The 19,837-nt window shown below is 47.8% G+C and overlaps 1 protein-coding gene across 2 annotated transcripts in view; it reads right to left on the reverse strand.

The window, feature by feature from the left end:
* Nucleotides 1-5,311: 5,311 nt before the first annotated feature.
* The window catches only part of LOC119460763 (Down syndrome cell adhesion molecule-like protein 1), a 107,377-nt gene continuing 92,851 nt past the window's right edge, over nt 5,312-19,837 (reverse strand). Inside the window, exons 7-15 of one of the 2 annotated variants that reach the window (XM_049671796.1) lie at nt 19,318-19,449; nt 19,032-19,196; nt 17,446-17,516; nt 16,416-16,653; nt 15,970-16,062; nt 15,299-15,487; nt 14,652-14,828; nt 13,656-14,051; nt 5,312-11,927 (exon numbers count right to left, since the gene is read on the reverse strand). In XM_049671796.1, the coding sequence (XP_049527753.1) occupies nt 11,566-11,927; nt 13,656-14,051; nt 14,652-14,828; nt 15,299-15,487; nt 15,970-16,062; nt 16,416-16,653; nt 17,446-17,516; nt 19,032-19,196; nt 19,318-19,449 (1,823 nt within the window). In that variant the 3' untranslated portion in view covers nt 5,312-11,565. The remainder of the gene's footprint in view (nt 11,928-13,655; nt 14,052-14,651; nt 14,829-15,298; nt 15,488-15,969; nt 16,063-16,415; nt 16,654-17,445; nt 17,517-19,031; nt 19,197-19,317; nt 19,450-19,837) is intronic. The other variant, XM_037721847.2, reaches the window with a different exon arrangement.

Raw genomic sequence — 19,837 nt, forward strand, 5'->3', positions numbered from 1 at the left:
GGTTTCTTGTTCTTGTGTGTCACTTTACCAGATTATCCTTGCACATTACACGTCTGGAAGACAACACCATTTTTAAGGCGATACAGGCTTTCCTAGAGCAGGCCACATGAGATATTGGGCCACAGGCATAGTACTATATAGCTTTTTGCGCACTATGATGTGGTCTGTTCTAAGGAGTTCGCAGAAATGGGAAAAGCTTAAGTGGGAGGTTTTGCTCGGGGCTTTTTAAGATGGTCCAAATATTTTGTAAAATTAAGGGAAAATAATTATACTCTGCTGTTGGAGGTGGCAGTTTGTAAAGCTGTATTCAAAACATACCCACATTCAGTCCTTTCTTGTACCTTTGTGTCCCTGTTTGAAAATGAACAAACTGACAACAATGTACAGAGTAGTTCCGTGCACAATGGACTTTAATTAGTCACTGACCAATCCCCCAGACGGTGATGTTTCGAAGCCCTTGCATATCCTCTTTTACTTGGTACTGTGACCAACAGCTTCTTGTGAACAATGAACACGCTCAATCTTTTCTAAATTGCTCTGAACTCTGGCCAGATGAGTTCAATTCAGCAAAGTATGACATTGGGCTAGTTGTTACATAGCTGTCGAATGTTTGTGGTGCAAAACGTCAGTATAGAAGAAAGGATAGAAATAAACAGAAGACCCTCTGTTTGTATCTTTCTTTCTATTAAGTTTTGTACCGCAAACATTGACAGAATTCAGCCACCGCAGTTGCTTGATGGCTATAGCACTCCGCTTCTGAGCTCATGGTTTTTGATTTTGACTACAACAGCAGTACTTTGTCATGGGCAGAGTGCAAAAATTATTGTTTTTGCTTAAGTGGCCAAAATTAATGTGGTGTTTGCCACTGCTATATCCTCATAGCCCACTACGCTGCTTCTGGACATTATAAACACCATGATAAAATGCAGTTTTAATTTTAAAAACATTTTTCTAGGGTATTTGTTCACCCCGTCAAAAGCAATAGGTGTAATGATGTGTACTGTGAACGAGGTACGTGGGATATATACGTGCTTTAATTGGTTTCCACATCCGTGCGATGCATGTCGTTTGAGGGGAGGTCATGAGGAAGTGCCTGCGAAACTGGACGTGGCCGCTTTCGCATCGTGGCTGCTATCACTCGCGATAGCACGTTCCACGTCTCCCTGGCTTACGCGCGTTGGCCTTGTGTCGACTACAAACAGAAAGCCAGGTGGCGGTGCGGCCCCGTGTGGCTGTGGGTGAGGAGAGCAGGCAGAACCAACCGTGCTTGTGCGTGTGCGCGTCTTCCATGGGCAAGTGCGGGACACGCAGTCTCCCGGGGAGGGAGACGCCTTGTCGCACCCGGCTGCCCGTGTGTTTGTGCGCTCCCCACCTGCCGCGGAGAGGGCGCGTGCGCTCGCCGACGACCGAGGGGCTTGAAGGGCTCCAGGAGCGGCTGTACCCTCATAGTACGCAATGTGTACCCGCTCACTGGAGAAACGTTGACTCAGTTCAGCGCGTGCCTATCGGGGCCTAGACTTCGGCTAGGGCTTATCAGTCGTGTGCTGAGCGCGGCGATGTACTTCGTTACGCGACGGGTAAAATAAATTTCGAGGAATGGACAAGCCTTACGTTACTGCGTGTTATAGATTGACAGGTTAGTAGGAACTGAAGAAACTTTGTTGGAAGCAGTCGCTTTTAGGTTTGTTCTTTCGGTTCGTGACTTGTGCATGCGCCGACGAGGCCGAAGTATGCGCGGAGTCGCTTGTCACGAGTTCATGAAATGGTAGCTGGAACAAAGAATGCATTTCACGGTACATTTTGAGTCCTTATTTCTTGGAAGCAGGATGTTTCTTGCAAATGGGGATGCTTGAAAGGGACACTAAATAAAGAGAAGAATGATTTCGCCCTGTATTAGTAAATTACTCTTATACAATACCAAAAACGCCACTCTTGCCGCGGGAAGCGGCACTTGGTAAGCCAGAAAAGGTGCAACTAGAAGACCGCGGCATCACCACCAGAAAATCCATGACACCAGGGGCGGTATTCTGTAAGAGTCCATTTAGTGGACTGTCCATTTCGGCTGTCGCTGATTGGCTGCTGCTTCACGAGCAGGAAGGAGACTGGCTTGCACCTTCCTGCTCGTGAAGCAGCAGCCAATGGTGACAGCCGCAGTGGACAGTCCACTAAACGGACTCTTACAGAATACCGCCCCAGTACGCCGTGGCGTCATGGGCTTTCACGGCGCCTGCTACTACCAGGTTAATTGTTTATCCATTAAAAAAATAAAAAAAAAAACGATGGACTACATTGTGTTCTAAGTAGCCAAAGATTGAACGTCACAACTTTCGAGAACTCGGCAAACGCGGCCCCAATTAATACCGAAATATCATGAAATCCGTGACGTCGCACTGACGTACCGGCGCTGGGGCTTTGGGCGCGAAATTCAAAATGCGAAACTGTGACCTCTCTTTATTTGAGAAATTATCGAAAATAGAGTTTCCAAAGAATACTTTATCTGTATAAACTCAACTACTCTTTCTTGTCATTGTCCCTTTGAGTTATGGCGAACAAATTAGATTCTGCAATACAACATGCCCCCAAAGTCATTAATGAGGGTGAAATTTATAATCATATTGACGATTATCGCGCAAATTTATAAGTCCGCCGCTTCAGCTTGGCCGTCATGACTTTCGGTTTCTTAAAGAAAAAAAAAAAAAACCTTTTCACTGCATCCCTATACCGTGCACGTGATTAGCATGTTGTGCCAGTGTACTTGAAGATACTCAGTAATTTATTTTGTGAAAGCTGATATTTAACTGTCGTCTATTTTTGGTAAAGTTATTTATTTAAATTGTCGTCGGCGAGGAGTAAGAAGGCATACGTGTTGACGGTGGCCAGTCGCTCCATGCTTGCTCCTACCCCGTCAATGTCGCGTGACGCTCCCGGTACGTAAGCTACGTGCGCTCTCCCCCATGGAGCGTAGGGGGGAGGGGGTGGAAGGCTGTCCACGGGACCTACCATCGCCGGTGAAAGGCGGTCCGGTCCCGACTAGGGGGCATACGTCTATGCCCGCTAGCTGTGACCCCTCTAGCTGCTTTCCAGCTGGTGTGATTGCCTATGGGCCGTGCGTTCCTTTTTATTTTCCTCCTCGTCTTGTTCTTTTTTCTGTATTTTTTCTTTTTTTTTAAATTTATTTTGCTGCACCCCCCGCCGCCCTCGGTTTAAAAGTCCGGTTTAAAGGGAGCGCGACAGATGGGCACGCGTTCGGGGTTTCCCTCACTCTACCTCTCCTCCTCCCCACTTGCCCCCCAAGCGCGCGAACACCTGCGCGTTTCACTCCTCCCTGTGCCTATCGAGGGCATAGCATATCGCTCGAAGGCCGTCAAGCTGGCTTGCTGCACCATTTCCTTCACTGGCTGTTTTATTTCTCTGGCACGCCTCGAAAAACGTGCGATTTCGCCTTGTCGGCTACCTTTTGGAAAAAGAAAAGGAAGCGCACGTTTCGCAGTCGTCGTCCGCCGTCTGTCAGAGCTTTATTTGCTCATGCTGGCAGAATAGAATAGCTACAGCCCATTTCATAGAGTCTCCTACCGTCTTTTGTCGTTTCTGACTGCATGTATAACAGGACACTGCAACGTCATGGATGAACAGTGGCGTCTTTCTACTTCTCGTTAAAGTTGTATGGCTAGTCTTATAGCTTGTATTAAAGCTTTAAAGTCTTATAGCTCCCATTCGACAAAAATCGCGAGACTTCCGATTGTGGATGCAGCGTTCGTAAAAGCGCGCGGCTTGGTCTTGCGAGCAACTAGCGAATTTACGCGTATGTTGGAAGGGCCTTACGAGGAACTGTGTCCCGCGACATCGAAGAGTGCGGTCACACACTGATCTTAATTAGATGCAGCAGATGAACCTTTCTGTACGCCAGTGAATGGCAATACAGGTTAATCTAACTTCAATGATGATGATTTTAATGACATCCCTCTTAAAACGGGGCGGTGACAAATAGTCATGTGGCCTGCTTGAAATAATCGGGTTTTACTAGATTTATGGCAGTCTAGCATTTTGCCTGTCTCCTATCCTTCTTTCTTCATCAAAACATCTATCTCTATATTCCGAAGTTACTTATGCCGCTAACGATCCCGGTTCCATCTCTTCCATGCTCTTTTATTTATTTATTTTCATCGCTGATCATGCACTCCCATCATTTCTGAACCTCAGCGCTTGTGGAAGGCGGACCTTCCCTACAGTTCAGGGGCGGTATTCTGTAAGAGTCCAGTTAGTGGACTGTCCATTTCGGCTGTCGCTGATTGGCTGCTGCTTCACGTGTAGGAAGGCGACTGGCTGGCACCTTCCTGCACGTGAAGCAGCAGCCAATCAGCGACAGCCGAAATTTCTGGACATAGTCTGATTCCGCCATATTGTCGTGTTCGCTATCTTGTCTCTGATATGCCCACAGGGCTGCTGTGGCCCGATTGGTTCCAAATGCCGCCATTATACAATATAATAACATGGCGGTATTGAACGATGTCCGCAAGGGCACTCCAGGGGCGGTATTCTGTAAGAGTCCAATTATTTATTCAGTCCACTAATTGGACTCTTACAGAATACCGCCCCTGGAGTGCCCTTGCGGACATCGTTCAATACCGCCATGTTATTATATTGTATAATGGCGGCATTTGGAACCAATCGGGCCACAGCAGCCCTGTGGGCATATCAGAGACAAGATAGCGAACACGACAATATGGCGGAATCAGACTATGTCCAGAATCGCATCCCATGACTGGGTCAATATTTTGGCTGCGAAGCGACGCGTTAGGAGAATTGGGTCAACTTGTTCCGTTCCTTTTCTTTTTCTCTTTTTTTTTCTTTCTTTTATTTGTTTTTTATTGCACGACTATTCGTGTGTGAAGACAGTCATAAGTGGTTGGGTCAGTGCCGAAACATGCCCGAAGGGAGCACATAAATGTAAAACACAGTCGTGCGTTGCAATATAAGTTCCTGCTTTTGTTCTGTTTGTTTGGAAACGACATCGCCAGATGTCAGCAGATGTCACTAATGGTGCCGCGGACCCCTGCTGCCTTTTTGTGTGATAACAAAACGTCGAGCCCCCCCCCCCCCCCAAAAAAAAAAAATAATTATATATATATATATATATATATATATATATATATATATATATATATATATATATATATATATATACGCTGGGCGTAACGTGTTCAAGCCATTAGAACGTGCAAATGCCAATGCCCAGGACACCGGCACGTCCTATCAAGGCTGGGTCCGTCGAGGTCACGTGCGAGATGCAATGACAAGCTCGATCAAACACTGCAGGCTTGCGAAACCTTTAATGTAAATTTTATAAAACAGCATTTTGTACATCGACACTTCGCTGGTGAATTTGTTGTTGTTAATACCGAGAACGACGCTATCAGAGAGAGACTGCGAGACCATGGGTATCACGCACAAGACCAAACGCTTCACTTGGTCGCACGGTGTGGGTGCGAGCAGTGTAAACGCGCTATCGAGGTGTATATATTTACAGAAAGCCTAGATTACAAAGGCATAATCTCACGCCTGTTATTGTGTGGTGGCTATAACACGTCCGACAAAGAGTATACACACTGCTATTGATGCGCAAACTGCGAGGAGAGAAGAAGAAGAAAATAAAAGTATGCATGTTCCGACGCAACACATCGGAACTGCAGGACCACCATGAATACAGCAATTATACTTTTTGGAGACGTGATATACAGAGCTATGGTGTGAACACGGTGATGCTTATTTCATTTTCAATAGGAGTTTTTCTTTTCTCCATTTTTGTGCTTCTGTTTCTGTACGTTAATGACGCACACTTTTCTGAACACACCTTTATACCACGACAGCTGTGTCAAACGACCTTCGTTTATATTCATACTGGGGTCCGTACACAGCGCCGGAACTTACGTGGGGTGTTTTACCGTAGGCGACGACAGCTATAAAGAGACAGGCTCGTCGCATGTGAGGATACCAAACGATACAGTGAAATACGACGCGGGCATGACTCTCACTTTGCCAAACAAGTGCGCGAGTTCTTTAGGGTAATGCTTATGACCTACGTATACTTCCTGCTTTAGGGTCCCTGTATATTCGAAACATGTGGTCTGATTAACGCGGAGTAACTTGTTTGGCACTCCAATTTTATATGTACGCGGTACGAGGCACGGACAGTACGCTGACTCGTTCCGCTGGGCAGGGCATTCGCGAAACGCTGTGGCTAATAACGAGGAAGCGCTCTTGAAGAGGCGCCATTTATATGAGGATTGATGGCATCATGATGACGACAAGTTTTGTTTTCTTCACGAGGCGTTGTGTTATCGTTATCGTGCACAGTGACCGCTGATTGTGCAGCGGTCACTGTGCAGCGGTCACTGTGAAAAAAAAAAAAATTATGTAATACTTGTTGTGAAGGACGCACCGTCCCGGTGTATGCTGCCACGATTAACAGAGGCCAAAGATGAAGTCCTACTGCTCGTTTCTGGTTAGAAATAAAATTGTCTTGCTCTTTACACTAACCACGGTCACGAGTTCACCATGGTCGAACTATAGCAGCGCATATAATTTCGCATTCTGTAGTCTCTCGACTCGGTGCCGTTTTTTATGCGAGTCAGAAGCGATACTGAAACGGCGTTTTAGTGCTTAGTGGAGTAATAAAAGAAAATTCCGCTCTAACGCTTGACCACAAGTTTGTTTAGGAGTCGGACGTGGCTGCTTTCTGGGTTACACATGGAAAATTATTTCTGGTGGTTGGGTCAAGATGGCGAGTTCTGGCGCGCACACACAAACACCGCGTTTTATTTGCAAGCATATAACATTCTACGAAACAGACACAAAGTAGTCTGTTTCAGAGTGCGTCATTCTGTTTGCTCAGTCATCGACCCTCTCAGTCCGTAAGAATATTTTTTTTTTAAGTCGCATGCAATAACATTATCCGTACTAAAAGGTTTTGATTAGAGAAGCCAGCTCCTGGGTGACTGGTGAATTCCTTCACACTCGGTGTCCATCTCGCCTCAGCAAAGTTTAACGCCATGCCAACATCAATGCGTCAGTGCAACGTGCGTCATAACTTCGGTATTTAATTTTTGGAGCAGCGACAACAGATGGGCGTTAGCGGAACCCTTGTGCGTTTGCAGCCTTGATTCTTTATTTCCTGTGATTTACAATTGCCTGCTGGCGCACATCTTGTGCGCCAACACAAATTCCCTTTCACAAGGAACTCGCTTCTCAGTATCAAAAGTTTACGTCGCATTCTGTCTCCGCGATCATAACCTTCGTCAGTGAGCATCTGTCAGTCTAAATCTGATATGATCTAAAAGCGTTCAGGTACGGTATCTTGTTGCTGCTGGGTCGTCGTGTGGAGAATTGAGGTGCATTTCTTCTCTGACAGCGCCGAACTGCGTTCAGCAGCTGGCTTTGCAACGACCGTTTCCTTCAACACATCTTCAAACATCTTCAACGCCCAACGCTTCGTCGCCTCTACACTCTACAGACAGCGAGAAAGTTCATTTGCGGGTATAGACATTGTGTTACTCGTAGACGGTGTACGGTCAGACTAGAATGGTAAGCGGCCTATATTCATAATTCAGATCAAGATGGCGCCCTGGACAAGGCCGCTGGGAAGAGGGGCAGGGCAAGTCACGTGACACGTGCGTAGCTCCCAAAAGAACAGGTCCACACCGTTATGCGGACACTTGCAACAACTTTGCAGTTAAGACGCCAACCAATTTTGGAACATTAAATATCAAATTTCCGCAGTTCTGACCAACGAAAGTGAGAATCACTTGAATGGCGCGGAATTTTAAGAATTCACACACGTTTTCCTGGGAGTCGTGTGTCACATGACGGTCCCTACCCCATTACAACGACATTCCCCCGCCTGCACACCGGTCACACACACTACATACACACACACATGTGATGCGTACATACTATGCGGCGATGCGTACAGTAAGATAGCAAGGTTTATGCATTCAGATGCAGGTATATAATACTTTCACTGCTCACAAAGCAACAATCGCGAGCGGGCGACCGCTAGCCGTGAACAGTGATGTGATAATTCCTGTTGTACACTTTGTATACCAGCCTTTCCTTACTGGGCACCGACCACGCCGGGCTGAACAAGTCTTTATTTGTTGACGACGCAAATTTTCGGCGCACTACTAGAACGTGAAATGCCCTTTGCCTTGAAGGCCATCGTGAACAGCCGCACACTTCTGATGCGCGAGACTAGTCACATGCGATCTATGACTGTACGACTTATTTACTTCATTTATACCGCAAACCTTTTGTCGTACAATCGGTTTTAAGTGAAACATGAACCCAGAAGCCTGTGGCATCCAGAAGGGATTTTGTCACTCTGCACTCTCAGCTTAGGATATTAGCACGAGTCCCATCGATTCACATGCCGTAAAGACAGTTCCGTCGGCAATTAGCGACTAAACATCGATGGCTCCAGTACCGCCATCTACATGGCCGACATATTGTACAGACAACGCGTCCTGCATCTTGCCGTGTTGCTCGTGCTTCACCCACATCACATAATGTGTTAAAACGCCTTGCTGCACGCAAATCCAGGATGCGCATGACTATATAGTATTTAACACGTGGTTTTCATCCACGGATGAAAACCCTCATTTTAAACAAGACATAGGTCACGTCTCCCTGTATTCACGATCCTTCTTCGTTTTATTGTAGTTGTTCGCCATCGGGCAATGCGTCCAATGCATAGGATCTGGCGTAGACTTGTACTGCGTACACCGAAAACTTACGAGAGCAGGTTGCTTCGTAGTGTCAGCGTTTCATGTGTGAAAAAGTTTTCCGAAATCTCGACGACATGGTGCCACTCGTTCGTGCTGGCACCAATCCCTATCCAGGATTTAGAACTAAATGACTTGCAGTTTTCACATACTGCGATGCCTTACTCAGTATAGTGATGTCTCGTTCGATTCCTGGTAAAGGACTGCGCGCGATGAACGCCGACTACAAATACCACTCGGGCTCTTTTAACTATCGTGGAATAGTTGGCTCGTCATAAAGGTCTAACATCGCGGAAACCGAAGGAAAGAACAGAACAGTCAACTAACATACAAAAACTTGTTTGGTTGTGGAACAGCCGCTCACAGTACGACGTGTCGCGACGTGTTCCCAGCACCATTGGTACGGGGTTGTACAAGAGACTACGTTATATGAGGAAGAAATAAAAGAAAGGAAAAGATAACTAAGATTGAAAGAAGAAAATAAAAATGAGAAGTCTTGCAACCCCGGTTTTATCTCGGAGCACCATAATTCAGTTGAGGGAGAGAGGAAATCCGCGCGCAGATTGCGTTTGAACTCTCCTTTTCTTATCGCCTAGATAAAAGCCGCTCTTCTACAGCAGGTAAAAAGCTATAAAGGGTGACGTCGTCATGGCGTAGAAGCTGCGGAACATTACACACCTCTGAAGCACATCCGCACATGTAAGCAAACCCTTCCTTGTACGCCTAACTCGAGTAAAATCAACACTTGCAATAAGCGAAATTCTCGGCAGCCCTTCCAAGCACTATTGATAGTGCCGTTCGAAGTACAGTCATTCTGGATGATATCGAAAGCAAAATTGAAAACTAACAGTGCGAGCGTGTTTGCTTCGTTTACGCCGCAGTCTTCACTGTCTCCAGCGTCATTGATCGATGCAGCGGAGTCCCACAATGGTAGTCGTATTTACGAGCTTTTCCGATCTTTTACAAGAACATCGCCTATGATCTAAGTAAAGCACGTTTTCACAAGAAAAATAATTAAGAAACAATACTTTACGTAAAGGCCTGCCTGTTGGTGAGCTTTATGGGAAATGTTGCACATATAACAGAGAAAGGTGGTGGAAATTCCTGGTAATTATCTGCAGAAAATAATTTTCGCACCTACTTTCAATACGAACCATGCGCATGCATCACATGGTGACGCCATGCAATAAAATCAGAATACAGAAGAGTTGATATTTTAACACAGAACTTAGTATTCGCTGAGAACCATAGGTGGCAAACAATAGCATACGGAACGCGCCCACGTGACAGCACGCGAACTCGGGCTGCTTCTGACGCAGCTGCGTTGACGCCACAGACCAAAACTTTACTGACGGTTAGAGTTTATGCTAGCACGCATACTCGTCCGACTGAACAAAGAAAAACCAGAGGGACACTATCGACAGTCGTGCGTCTAAAAATGCTTTACATGACTCGATTTGCTTCTTTGGACAGCGGAAACAAGAACGCTACACAAATGTACAAATAACCTACACTTATTCCACAACAAAACGAACAATACATATGTTTCCTTTTTTTATATATAAATACCTACTCATTATCACAGAATTACAGCGCACTACATGAAAAAAAAAAAAAAAAAGCTCTATGTAGCAGGGTGTCAGCAATGACACCTTCGCGGTTCAGCTTGTGGTTTTAAGTTGGCTGTGAACGAAGCACAATAAGGCAACAGGGTCTGTACAAAGAGAGAAAAAAAAAAAGATCTCTGACTGGTGGCGTCTCGATTGTCGAGTTTGGAATGTTCTTTTCTTCTTGCATTTTTCTTCTTTTTTTTTTTACGCCGTTTGTAACGTTGGTAAACTGAACGGCACGGGTCAATGAAGAAGGATTTCCTTCGGCAGCGCGCAGTGCCACTGCAACACGACAGCTGTTCTAGGTATAGGAGGCCTTATTTCACTGTACTTGTTCAAATTACCAACGTAACAAAGGCAAAACAGCTTTCCTTCCGCAAGACGCCAGGCATGGAGAAAAGAAATAAAGGAAAAAAAAAGACAAATAAAAAACAAATCTCAATAACAGCCCACGAAAGTAATCGACGATGAAACTACACAGGCATCGGAAAACAATAAAACAGGAGCACAATACGAAACGTCGAACGTTGGTGCTTCTTGTTTCATTGCGCAGCTTCTTGTTTTTCGTGGAGATTCCGAGATTGCTTAGGATCGTCGGTCAGGGACCGGCGTCGCTTATTATATTCACAACAGTATCTTGCCACCATCACAACGGCTTTAGATGACTAAAAGTAGATACTTCGATTTCGCGTTTTGCTGCGAACAACCTGCACAAAGATAATCACGAAAACTAAATCGCATGTTCGAGAGATGGTGGGGAGCTGGGTTGATGGTGGCAACGGGGATGGGCGAGGGGACGAAATGATACTTTTTTGTGGGGGTGGGTGGGGGGAGGGGGTGTGCCGAGAAGTCAAGAAGTGATGACATTTCTACACGTTAACACGAGAGCTACTTCCTATACGGACAGAACGCTACACGCAAGCACGATCGGCGAACGATGAGCAATTCACGTTCAGTACGGACACACACACACACACACGCACAATTCGAAACAAAGGTTCTCGGGTGGGCAACACGCACACTACTAAGAGACGCGCGCGCACTGCACACGTGTACGTACACACACTATAGAGGAGTTCGTCGAGACGATGGCCAGCGACGGGGACCGGGCAACGAAAAAAAAAAAAAAAAACTGGAGAAAAAAAAATGAAACAGAGTCTGTCGCCAGTGTTTTCGTTTCAGAGGTTCAGTTCGAAAGCGACGGCCATGTTGTTGGCCTGTGAGGAACTAGGGTCCGCGTCCGGTTTGTACGCTGATGAGTTGAGCTCGAGGCCATCGGGCGCTTCGACCACGGAGTCGCTCGCTCCTTTCTCTCCGTCGCCCTCGACTCCTTGTCTCCCGCTGTCCTGCGCTGCCACTCTCGTCGTCGCCCCCTGTTCCTTCCATCCCTGATGCTGCTTCTGCTTCCAGTCCTCCACGCACAGTTCGATTGCACTCAGATCGCCACAGGTCACCGCCTCTAGGCTGCGATGTCGTAGTGGTGGATCTCTGCCGCCTCCTCGATGATGTTGCTGCCCTGGCCTTCCCTGTCCAGAATGTCCTGGTAGCGAGCACGAGAGAGAGAGAGAGCAAAGAGAAAGAAAGAAAAAAACAGACCCCACGCATAATGTGACTCGTCCTAAGGAGTCTGTATGTCTAGACACATGGTTCGTGAACGCTCTTCTATATACAGGGCATGCGCTTTGCGTTCGTATATATGAATAATGATGGGCCAGGCACTATGGTATGAACAGAAACCAAGAAAAAATAAGAAAGGCCGGTAAAGGCATGTGCAAGACACTTTGAGTTCGACGAAGGATGATGTTTCTGGGCATACGTCGAACACAGTTTCTTTCTTTCTGTCTATCTCTTTTAACACAGGGTAGCTGTCATTCCGTTTCACGATGTTCCGGAAAACTATCATCGTAAGGTCGCCATGGCAACAGTAAAATATATACGACTAAAGAAGAGAAGGAGCATTGTTTATTCAGGGATACCCCCAAAGGAATCGTCGTCGTTAGGCGAGCTAACGACGTTTTGGACAACACCTAAGAATCTTCTTGAGTAACCCCGGTCACTATTTTTGGGCGTACTTTCGCTCAATTCATTTCATACCGAGATTATCGCTGCTTTCTTGAGTCGTTAATAAAAACCACCAGCAGGATGTTCTTAACAAGCGAAATCGACGACCGCAAAAGTCGAAGGCCTGCGACTTTACCTCGGGAACCGGAGAAGGTCCCTTAAGCGAGTGCAAGCGGCTTGTACGGCAAACCGACACTGCTTGTAATTGAGAAATATGCCACTGACGCCATCCTTCGGTCGAAACGCAAAGAACAGCCCTTCCGAAACAGAGTTTTAAAGAAATAAGACAAATAAAAAACGTACGTGCAACCGCATCCTCTTCTGTCCCTCGAGAGAAACAAGGGTAAACGGGAAAAGACGGAAGATGGACGGAGAGAAAGAGATAGCGAGAGAAAGAGAAAGACAGAGACACACACAGAGAGAGAGAAAGATGGCACCAGACGAGACAACGAGCGGGTGGCGGCCAGCAAAAAACGGCGCGACCTAACTGCACGCGAGCTTGGGCTAATCGGGGACGGCGTGGGCCTGTGGCTGCTTATGCAATCTAATGCTTTTAACACCTGAAATGGCGCAATGCTGTCCCGTGGCTGACACCCTGCACCTTCATTTCGCAGATCTGTTGGTCGTTAGCTCACTTGAACACACTAACCGGAAGAGAGTCTCCTCCACACGAATTCGCACAAAATAATAACATGTCGTGTAGGAACAACAAACTAAACTTACTCCTCGGAGACATGTACGCGAGTCACGCACATGGCAATAGAGCTGATGACACCGAATGGTGACTTGAGAATCGTAAATCATCTAACGGCTGCGGTGACATCAAAACTCTATTGGCTAATAAGGATTGCGTGTTTCACCGACCAGTGAACTGTTCTGATGAGCTTAGGGCATTAAGCGTGACATTAAGCGCAGGGACATTATGCGTGAACTCTGCCTGCTTGTTTCAATATTTTTCCCTCAAGTTTTCTCTCTTTTATTTTAGGGTTTCGCTCTCTTATCTGAGACTTTAGGATTGCCGGCTTAGTAGCCAAGCCTCCCATACTTTCGCATGCTAATCAACAACTGCGTGGTTAGCGGACAGCCTTACTCCTTTTCGGGAGTTAAAAGGTTCGCTGCTTGCCGCCGTGGCGCCAGCACAGAGCAGAGTAAGCGAGTATAGGAGGCAGCAGGCAGAAGCAGGCAGAGACGACGTCGAGGGCCTTACTTAAGCGCACACTGCCGCCGGCCGTGAGCGTCATTGACGCCCAGATGTCGCACCAGACGCCTGAGCGCGGCGCGTCCCAAGGCTCCTGCGGGACACGTACCTGGGACAGGGACGTTCCCTTGGCGTGACGCGTGAGCCGCGAGGGCGACGGGCCGTCGGCCGCCGGGCAGCGGATCGGCAGCGTCGCGTACGGCGCCGGGTACTGCGGGATGGCCGAGCCCAGAAGCGGGCGGCACGATCCGGGCGGCCCGACGCTTCGCTCGCCGTCGGCGTGCCGGGGTGTCCGCGGAGCGCCCAGTCGCTGGTCCACGTCCACGTAGCGCTGGCTCTGTGGACGCCCGAGGCTTGCGGCTCCACTCATGTACGTGCCGGACTTGACTGGCTTCAACGGGGGCACTGCATTTTGCCGGGACGAGAGAGGCGGAATAGGCCGTAACCATGAAGCTCCGATATCTTTTTCAAAGCTTCAGAATGAATACTCACAGACAACCTGAGAAAGGGATGCTAAAGTATGCTTCAGGAATGTCAGCAACAGCAAGAGCAGGCACCAAGCAACATGTGTTGGTTTTCTTTGTATCTACGTGCTACCATTAAGTGGGTACCGAAGTTTCCTTTCATGAATCTGCTGCCGCCTAGGGCAGTAGATTCATAAAATCTCGTCATACTCATTTGGTCGGAGATTATGCCACGAGCACTCTCTGGCTTTAGCGTACGGAACACCGGTCAAAGCACGAGATACTATGACGCACATGACACATGCTGAGGCATGTGTCATGTGTCTCCTTAGAGCAGGCGCTCTAAGGAGCGCCGAGTTGCGAGGCGCGAAACGCGACGGGATGTTTCTGAACTGGTTGCGTCAAGATGAGGACATATGACACTCTTTCTGCCCAACAACCTTTACATCTAAGAAACGACATTACGGTCAATCAGAATATTGCATAAGCAAAGTGTCGAAACCCGCGGTGGCTCGTCGTCTTCACAGTGAAGCGCACTCACCGATGATGTTCTTGTACTTCCGCCTCTCGTGGCTCACGAAGAGGCAGGCCCCGGCGATGACGAGAACGATGATGGTGAGCGACGCGGCTGCCGGCGCCACTACCGACAGCCGGAAGTAGACCGGAAGTTCGCGGCTCTGGCTCCCGTGCGGGGCCGGCATGGATGCATCCGATAGTGCTGCAATGTGACACCCATCACTCAGTTCATGAAAAAAAAAAAGCTTCCGCTATGTCCTTGTTGAAATGGTCTTTCTGCTGGGCGATAAAATCACACTCCCGAACTCTCCGATGATCTCTGCTGTGTGAATGTTTTCGAACGTGCTGCGAGCTATAGCCTGAATATTTCGATAGTTCTTTTTCTTTTTTTTTTTTTTTGCCTGTATAGTATCTCCGATTTGAACACAATAAAACCTGAACGCTACGGCTCAAATTGTTACGTATTTCGTAGTCATGTGAACACTCCCATGAGTTTGATCTATTTCGATGTTATTTGTAGATATCACTAAGCACCTGCTTCCATGGCAGCTTTATTCACTCCCACGCTAAGCTTACAATTCATTTTCAAGGCACGTGTACTGAGGACAACCTACGGATATCGAAGATGAACGTAGTCGGGCGTTCGGCCGGCAGAAAGTATGCGCGGCTTACCTCCGCCTTCAGTGAGCACGGTGATGGTCTCGCTGGGGGCGCTTGTGGATCCCTCTCCAGCAGCCTGCAGGTAGATCTGGTAGCGGGTGGCCTCTCGCAGGCCGGACAACGTGTACTTGGAGTTATCCGCCTGCGGCACGGTCAGCTCGCGCCATGGGCCGTTCTCTTCCCGGTACGACATGATGTAGTCTGCGCGGTAGCAGCCAGACAGGACATCCATTCAGCCGATGACACTTGTACGTCTTCGTATTTTACAATTACGCTAAATATTCGCACTCTTAGAGCGCTAGGTACGGCTACGCACGAAGAGCTGAATCACTGACTTGTAAGCGAGTAAGTTAAACGAAGGCGAGGTAATGTCACTATTGGGACGTAAGGCACGAAGGCAAATGAATACGAAGTATTGGTTCCGTCTTGTAGCAATGCGTGTGTCTGCCCTCGTACCTCAACTCTTATCCGTTTTACTAGCCCATGTCCCCACACTCCAGTGGCAAACATGGCGCTGGCGGTTGAGCTTCTTGTGAAAAGGTCTGTACTGGTATGAGTTCATATGAAGACACTTCACTAAAATGACAGTGCGACAGTCAAGACACGGAACATTTCAATTGACATAAAAAGGGGGTCCTGTTTTGGAAGCAAGACGTTGCCGTGTGGCTAGGCCGTGCACTTACGAGTGACAGGTGGTCCTGGAGGCTGTTGCCAGTGAACGACGATGAAGAAACGGTCGTGAGACTCGAGCCATAGACGTGGCGGCAGTGGTGGCTCTGCAATGCAAAAAATAGCGCATTGCTTCATCGAATCGTACGAGGAGTGTCATTCAGAAGATTTGCTTCGTTGTACTCAGCAATGTGAACTTTAAACTTGTACTCGTACGTCAACAGTTACTGGCGAGGAAGCACTGCCTGTAGACCGCACGCGACGATGGCTTTAGCTTTCTTTCAACACTTCACGTTAGTAAGCGTTTTCATGTGTGTGGAAGTGTTTGTGCCCGTTTAATGTGTCACCTCATGTTTCACCCATCATATGAACAATCTTGCTTTCCAAGCATATGGCCAGGCTTTGGCCGGTCTGTGTCCAGTTGTCACTAAAGCCAGCTTCTCTTTTCTAACCAGCTTACCAGAGTCTGCTGTCCTGGAGAAGACCTCCTGCGAGTCTGGGCCGGAGCCGGCCGCGTTGTACGCCTTGACCACGATGCTATACTCAGTGGCCCTTTTGAGACCAGACAGGATGTGCTCTTCTTCGGGCTGATCAGTGACCAGCGTCGACTGGTAACTATACGGCTCCTCCGAGGCGCGGCTGCGGTAGCCGATGTAGTAGCCAAGCAGGTGACCGTTCCACTGCTCCTTGGGTGGGGCCTGGCCAGTGCGAATGAAGAGGTTAGAAGACGTTAGTAACATCTTCCACGCTTTCTTTGTTGCCCTTTTTTGCTGTTCTGCATGTGCTCACCATTCTTTTTTTCTTTTTCTGTCCTTTCTATTTTGATATGAACGTGATTTTGGTTGGCCAAAGCATGGTTCTAAACTCGCAATGTTGACCCATACGTTTCACTCATCAACGGTAGCAGCAAAGCGTACCCGCTACAAGTCGAAAAGACACCACCAGCGTCGCCAGGGCGTCAATTCGGGGGGTTTCTTTAGCCAGGCTCCTAATTTCGGGGCGTTTCAATCCCGCCAAGCACTTTGGGTCGGATTCACAAAGCTGTTCGCTCGACAAAACTTTGTCATTTGCCGGCCGCTATCGCGAATATTATGTTCGTTGACCTCTCTGGCTTTCTAATAAATTATCTCTTCTCCCTCTCGCTGCCAAGATTTGGCGGCGTCGGTTCTTGCGAACAGCTCTACGGCGTCTATGGCGTGCGACCCGATATGTGAAAGCAGGCCTTGTTTGTCTTTCTTAGGATGGCGCTTTCAGAAGGACAATCCTAAGTTTTAGTGATTGTCCTGACACCGAAACACGTGCCATACCATGGTTACGACTCTGATGAGTTACAAGTAATCATTACCGAGAGTCTGATCTGTGTGCCGGCACCGTGAGAGCTAGCTACCACTTGATTACTCAATGATTTGACGGGGTGCATATTAACGGTAAGCACCAATGAGCTATACTACCGCGGTACTTTTGTGCCACAGATGTTGGCCCGCACATACCTTCCATTTGATGCGAAGAAGAGTTGGTCCTCTAGACTCGGCCATGACGTCAGTAGGAGCGCCGCTTGGTTCTGCAGGAGAAGGAAATAATTAAGACCACTGTTCACGAATGCTTTTTTTTTTTTTACATTTGAACTGGAACTACCATTGAGTAACTACAAAGGATAATCGCGGAGTAAAAGAAGCGAAACGATGTGAATGAACTATAGGACAGGAAAAGGCGTCTTTCATGTCCTGCCGTTCCTTGACATTGCTTCGCGTATTTTACATCATAACCAAGTACGAGCCAACGAGGCCATCGACAACTATGACTGTAAATGAATATGGTCGCAGTATGCAGCAATTTCCTCGACGAAGAATATTACTGTTGCACTAGGCATTATTCAGGGTTATTATATTGAGCCTGTCTACGTACGATATCTCTTCCTTTATTTATTTTATTTGGTTTGAATCTAAGCACCCTCCCTAACTTTGTTCGTATACTGGCGTGAAAATAAGAGAGGGGAAAGTATGCCTAGAATCAAAAAGAATACCTCAGGTACTGTCAAACGCCTGCTTACAGGTCGGTTCCGTGTGTCTGCTCCCTTTCCCTTTACCGTCAACTCACAATGGTGAAAAATATTAAACCGTTTGCGAACAACGAAAGGCGTAGCCTCGATATAACGTTTCGAAAAAGAGGACTTGTTTTCATCAGGGTCGCCCTGATGAATACAAGTCCCCCTGTGAAAACGTCGGCTCCAGGCTGAGGCTTCCCTTGCGCGGCCACTGTTGACCGCTTCAAGTCCCCATCTTCTAGTGACCACTTTGTCTTCTGTTGGGAGAAGTCTCTCTCCGGAGGCTTCGATCGGTCCGGGATGGTCCTTACACTTTCCCTCGATCACCTGTGTCTGGGCACCATACACCTGAACCATCTGAAGCCCACGCTGGACCTTCTAGCAGTTTGTGACCGCCGCTTGTTCTCTCCCCGTTGTCGCTCAGTGAGTGTCCTGACACCGAAACACGTACCACACCATGGCTACGCCTCTGATGAGTTGCAAGTAATCGCTATCGAGTATCCCACCAGTGCGCCGGCACCACGAGAGCTAGCTAGCAGCTGATTAATCAATGGTTTCACGGGGTGCATATTAACGTTAAGCACGAATGAGCTTTAATTCCTACGACGCATGGGAGAGAGCCCCGATGCGTCGACGTCCCTCTACCACTGAGACGGAAAACTAAGTGGCGCATTTTAACTGTCCAATGTTGCCCTGCAGTCACGTCCGCAGTGGCTGCTCACCCTCCGCTGTAGCCGTAGGCTACTCAAAAAAGTCTATCGAGAGGTTCCGGGAGACGCACAAGCTAGCCTGAAAAACATGTCCGGGATAACGTTCCGTCAGTGGTCTGAGCGGCGCTCCACTTACGCTATCGTCGGTATCGGTTACGTCGTGAGCGGTGAATGAGAAGAAATGGGTGCCTACACTATAGTGGCCCAAGCCCGTTCGCTCATAGGCAGCTAGTTTCGTAAGCCAATTTCAGCATGACGCAGGTCCGCGCGCATTTATTTGACCACTTGCTCAAAAGAAGGGGAAAAAAATGAAGTGACGCACCTTCTTCTTTCGTCTGGAACTTTTGGCTCTCCGACGGGGATCCCCTCCCTACGGTGTTCTCGGCCAGCAGTCGGACGATGTACGACGTGCCTGGCTGCAGGTCTCGCAGGAGAGTCGACGTTTGTGGCGCCACGACGATGGCCTCTTCTAACCTGTGCGCAGCGCCTACACAGTTTCGATGTACGGAGAAAGAGAGAGAGAGAGAGAGACACGCAATGTGGTTGTTTTGGCCGAACATTATCGGATATAGATTTTGCTTTCGGACGAGACAAGAAAAGTTCCTCACCGTGGTCCTTCCAGTACTGCACGATGTACTTGGAAACGGGACTGTTGCCGCTGTACGGGGCATTCCATCGGACGCTGGCGGAACGACTCCAAGACTGCTCAACTTTGACATCGAACGGTGCTGACGGTACCTCTGAGGAAAGAAAAAAAAAAGATGTGCGTGAAATTTTAGTAATTATCATCATAATAATCATCATCGCCATCCAATCTCATATGCACTGCACGACGAAGACCCTTCCCAATAATCTACAGCTCTGTCTTGCGCCAACCGACCCCACCTTATGCCTGTATTCTTCCTGTATGTTTATGACTCCCATCACACCATCTAATACTATGCCGTATTCGGCTGTGTCTCCCTATACCATTCGCACCTATGCGGTCACTCTAATAGCCCACCGGTTATCTATCTGCCTTAGCATTGCAGGACCTCTCAAACTCCACTCAATCTCAAATAGAAATTCGGCTACGCCCGTTTGGTCTCTAATACATACCGCCCGTTACTTGCTAAGCAGCTATCTATT

Source organism: Dermacentor silvarum, chromosome 8 (assembly GCF_013339745.2).
Source record: "Dermacentor silvarum isolate Dsil-2018 chromosome 8, BIME_Dsil_1.4, whole genome shotgun sequence".
NCBI classification, from domain to species: Eukaryota; Metazoa; Arthropoda; class Arachnida; order Ixodida; family Ixodidae; genus Dermacentor; species Dermacentor silvarum.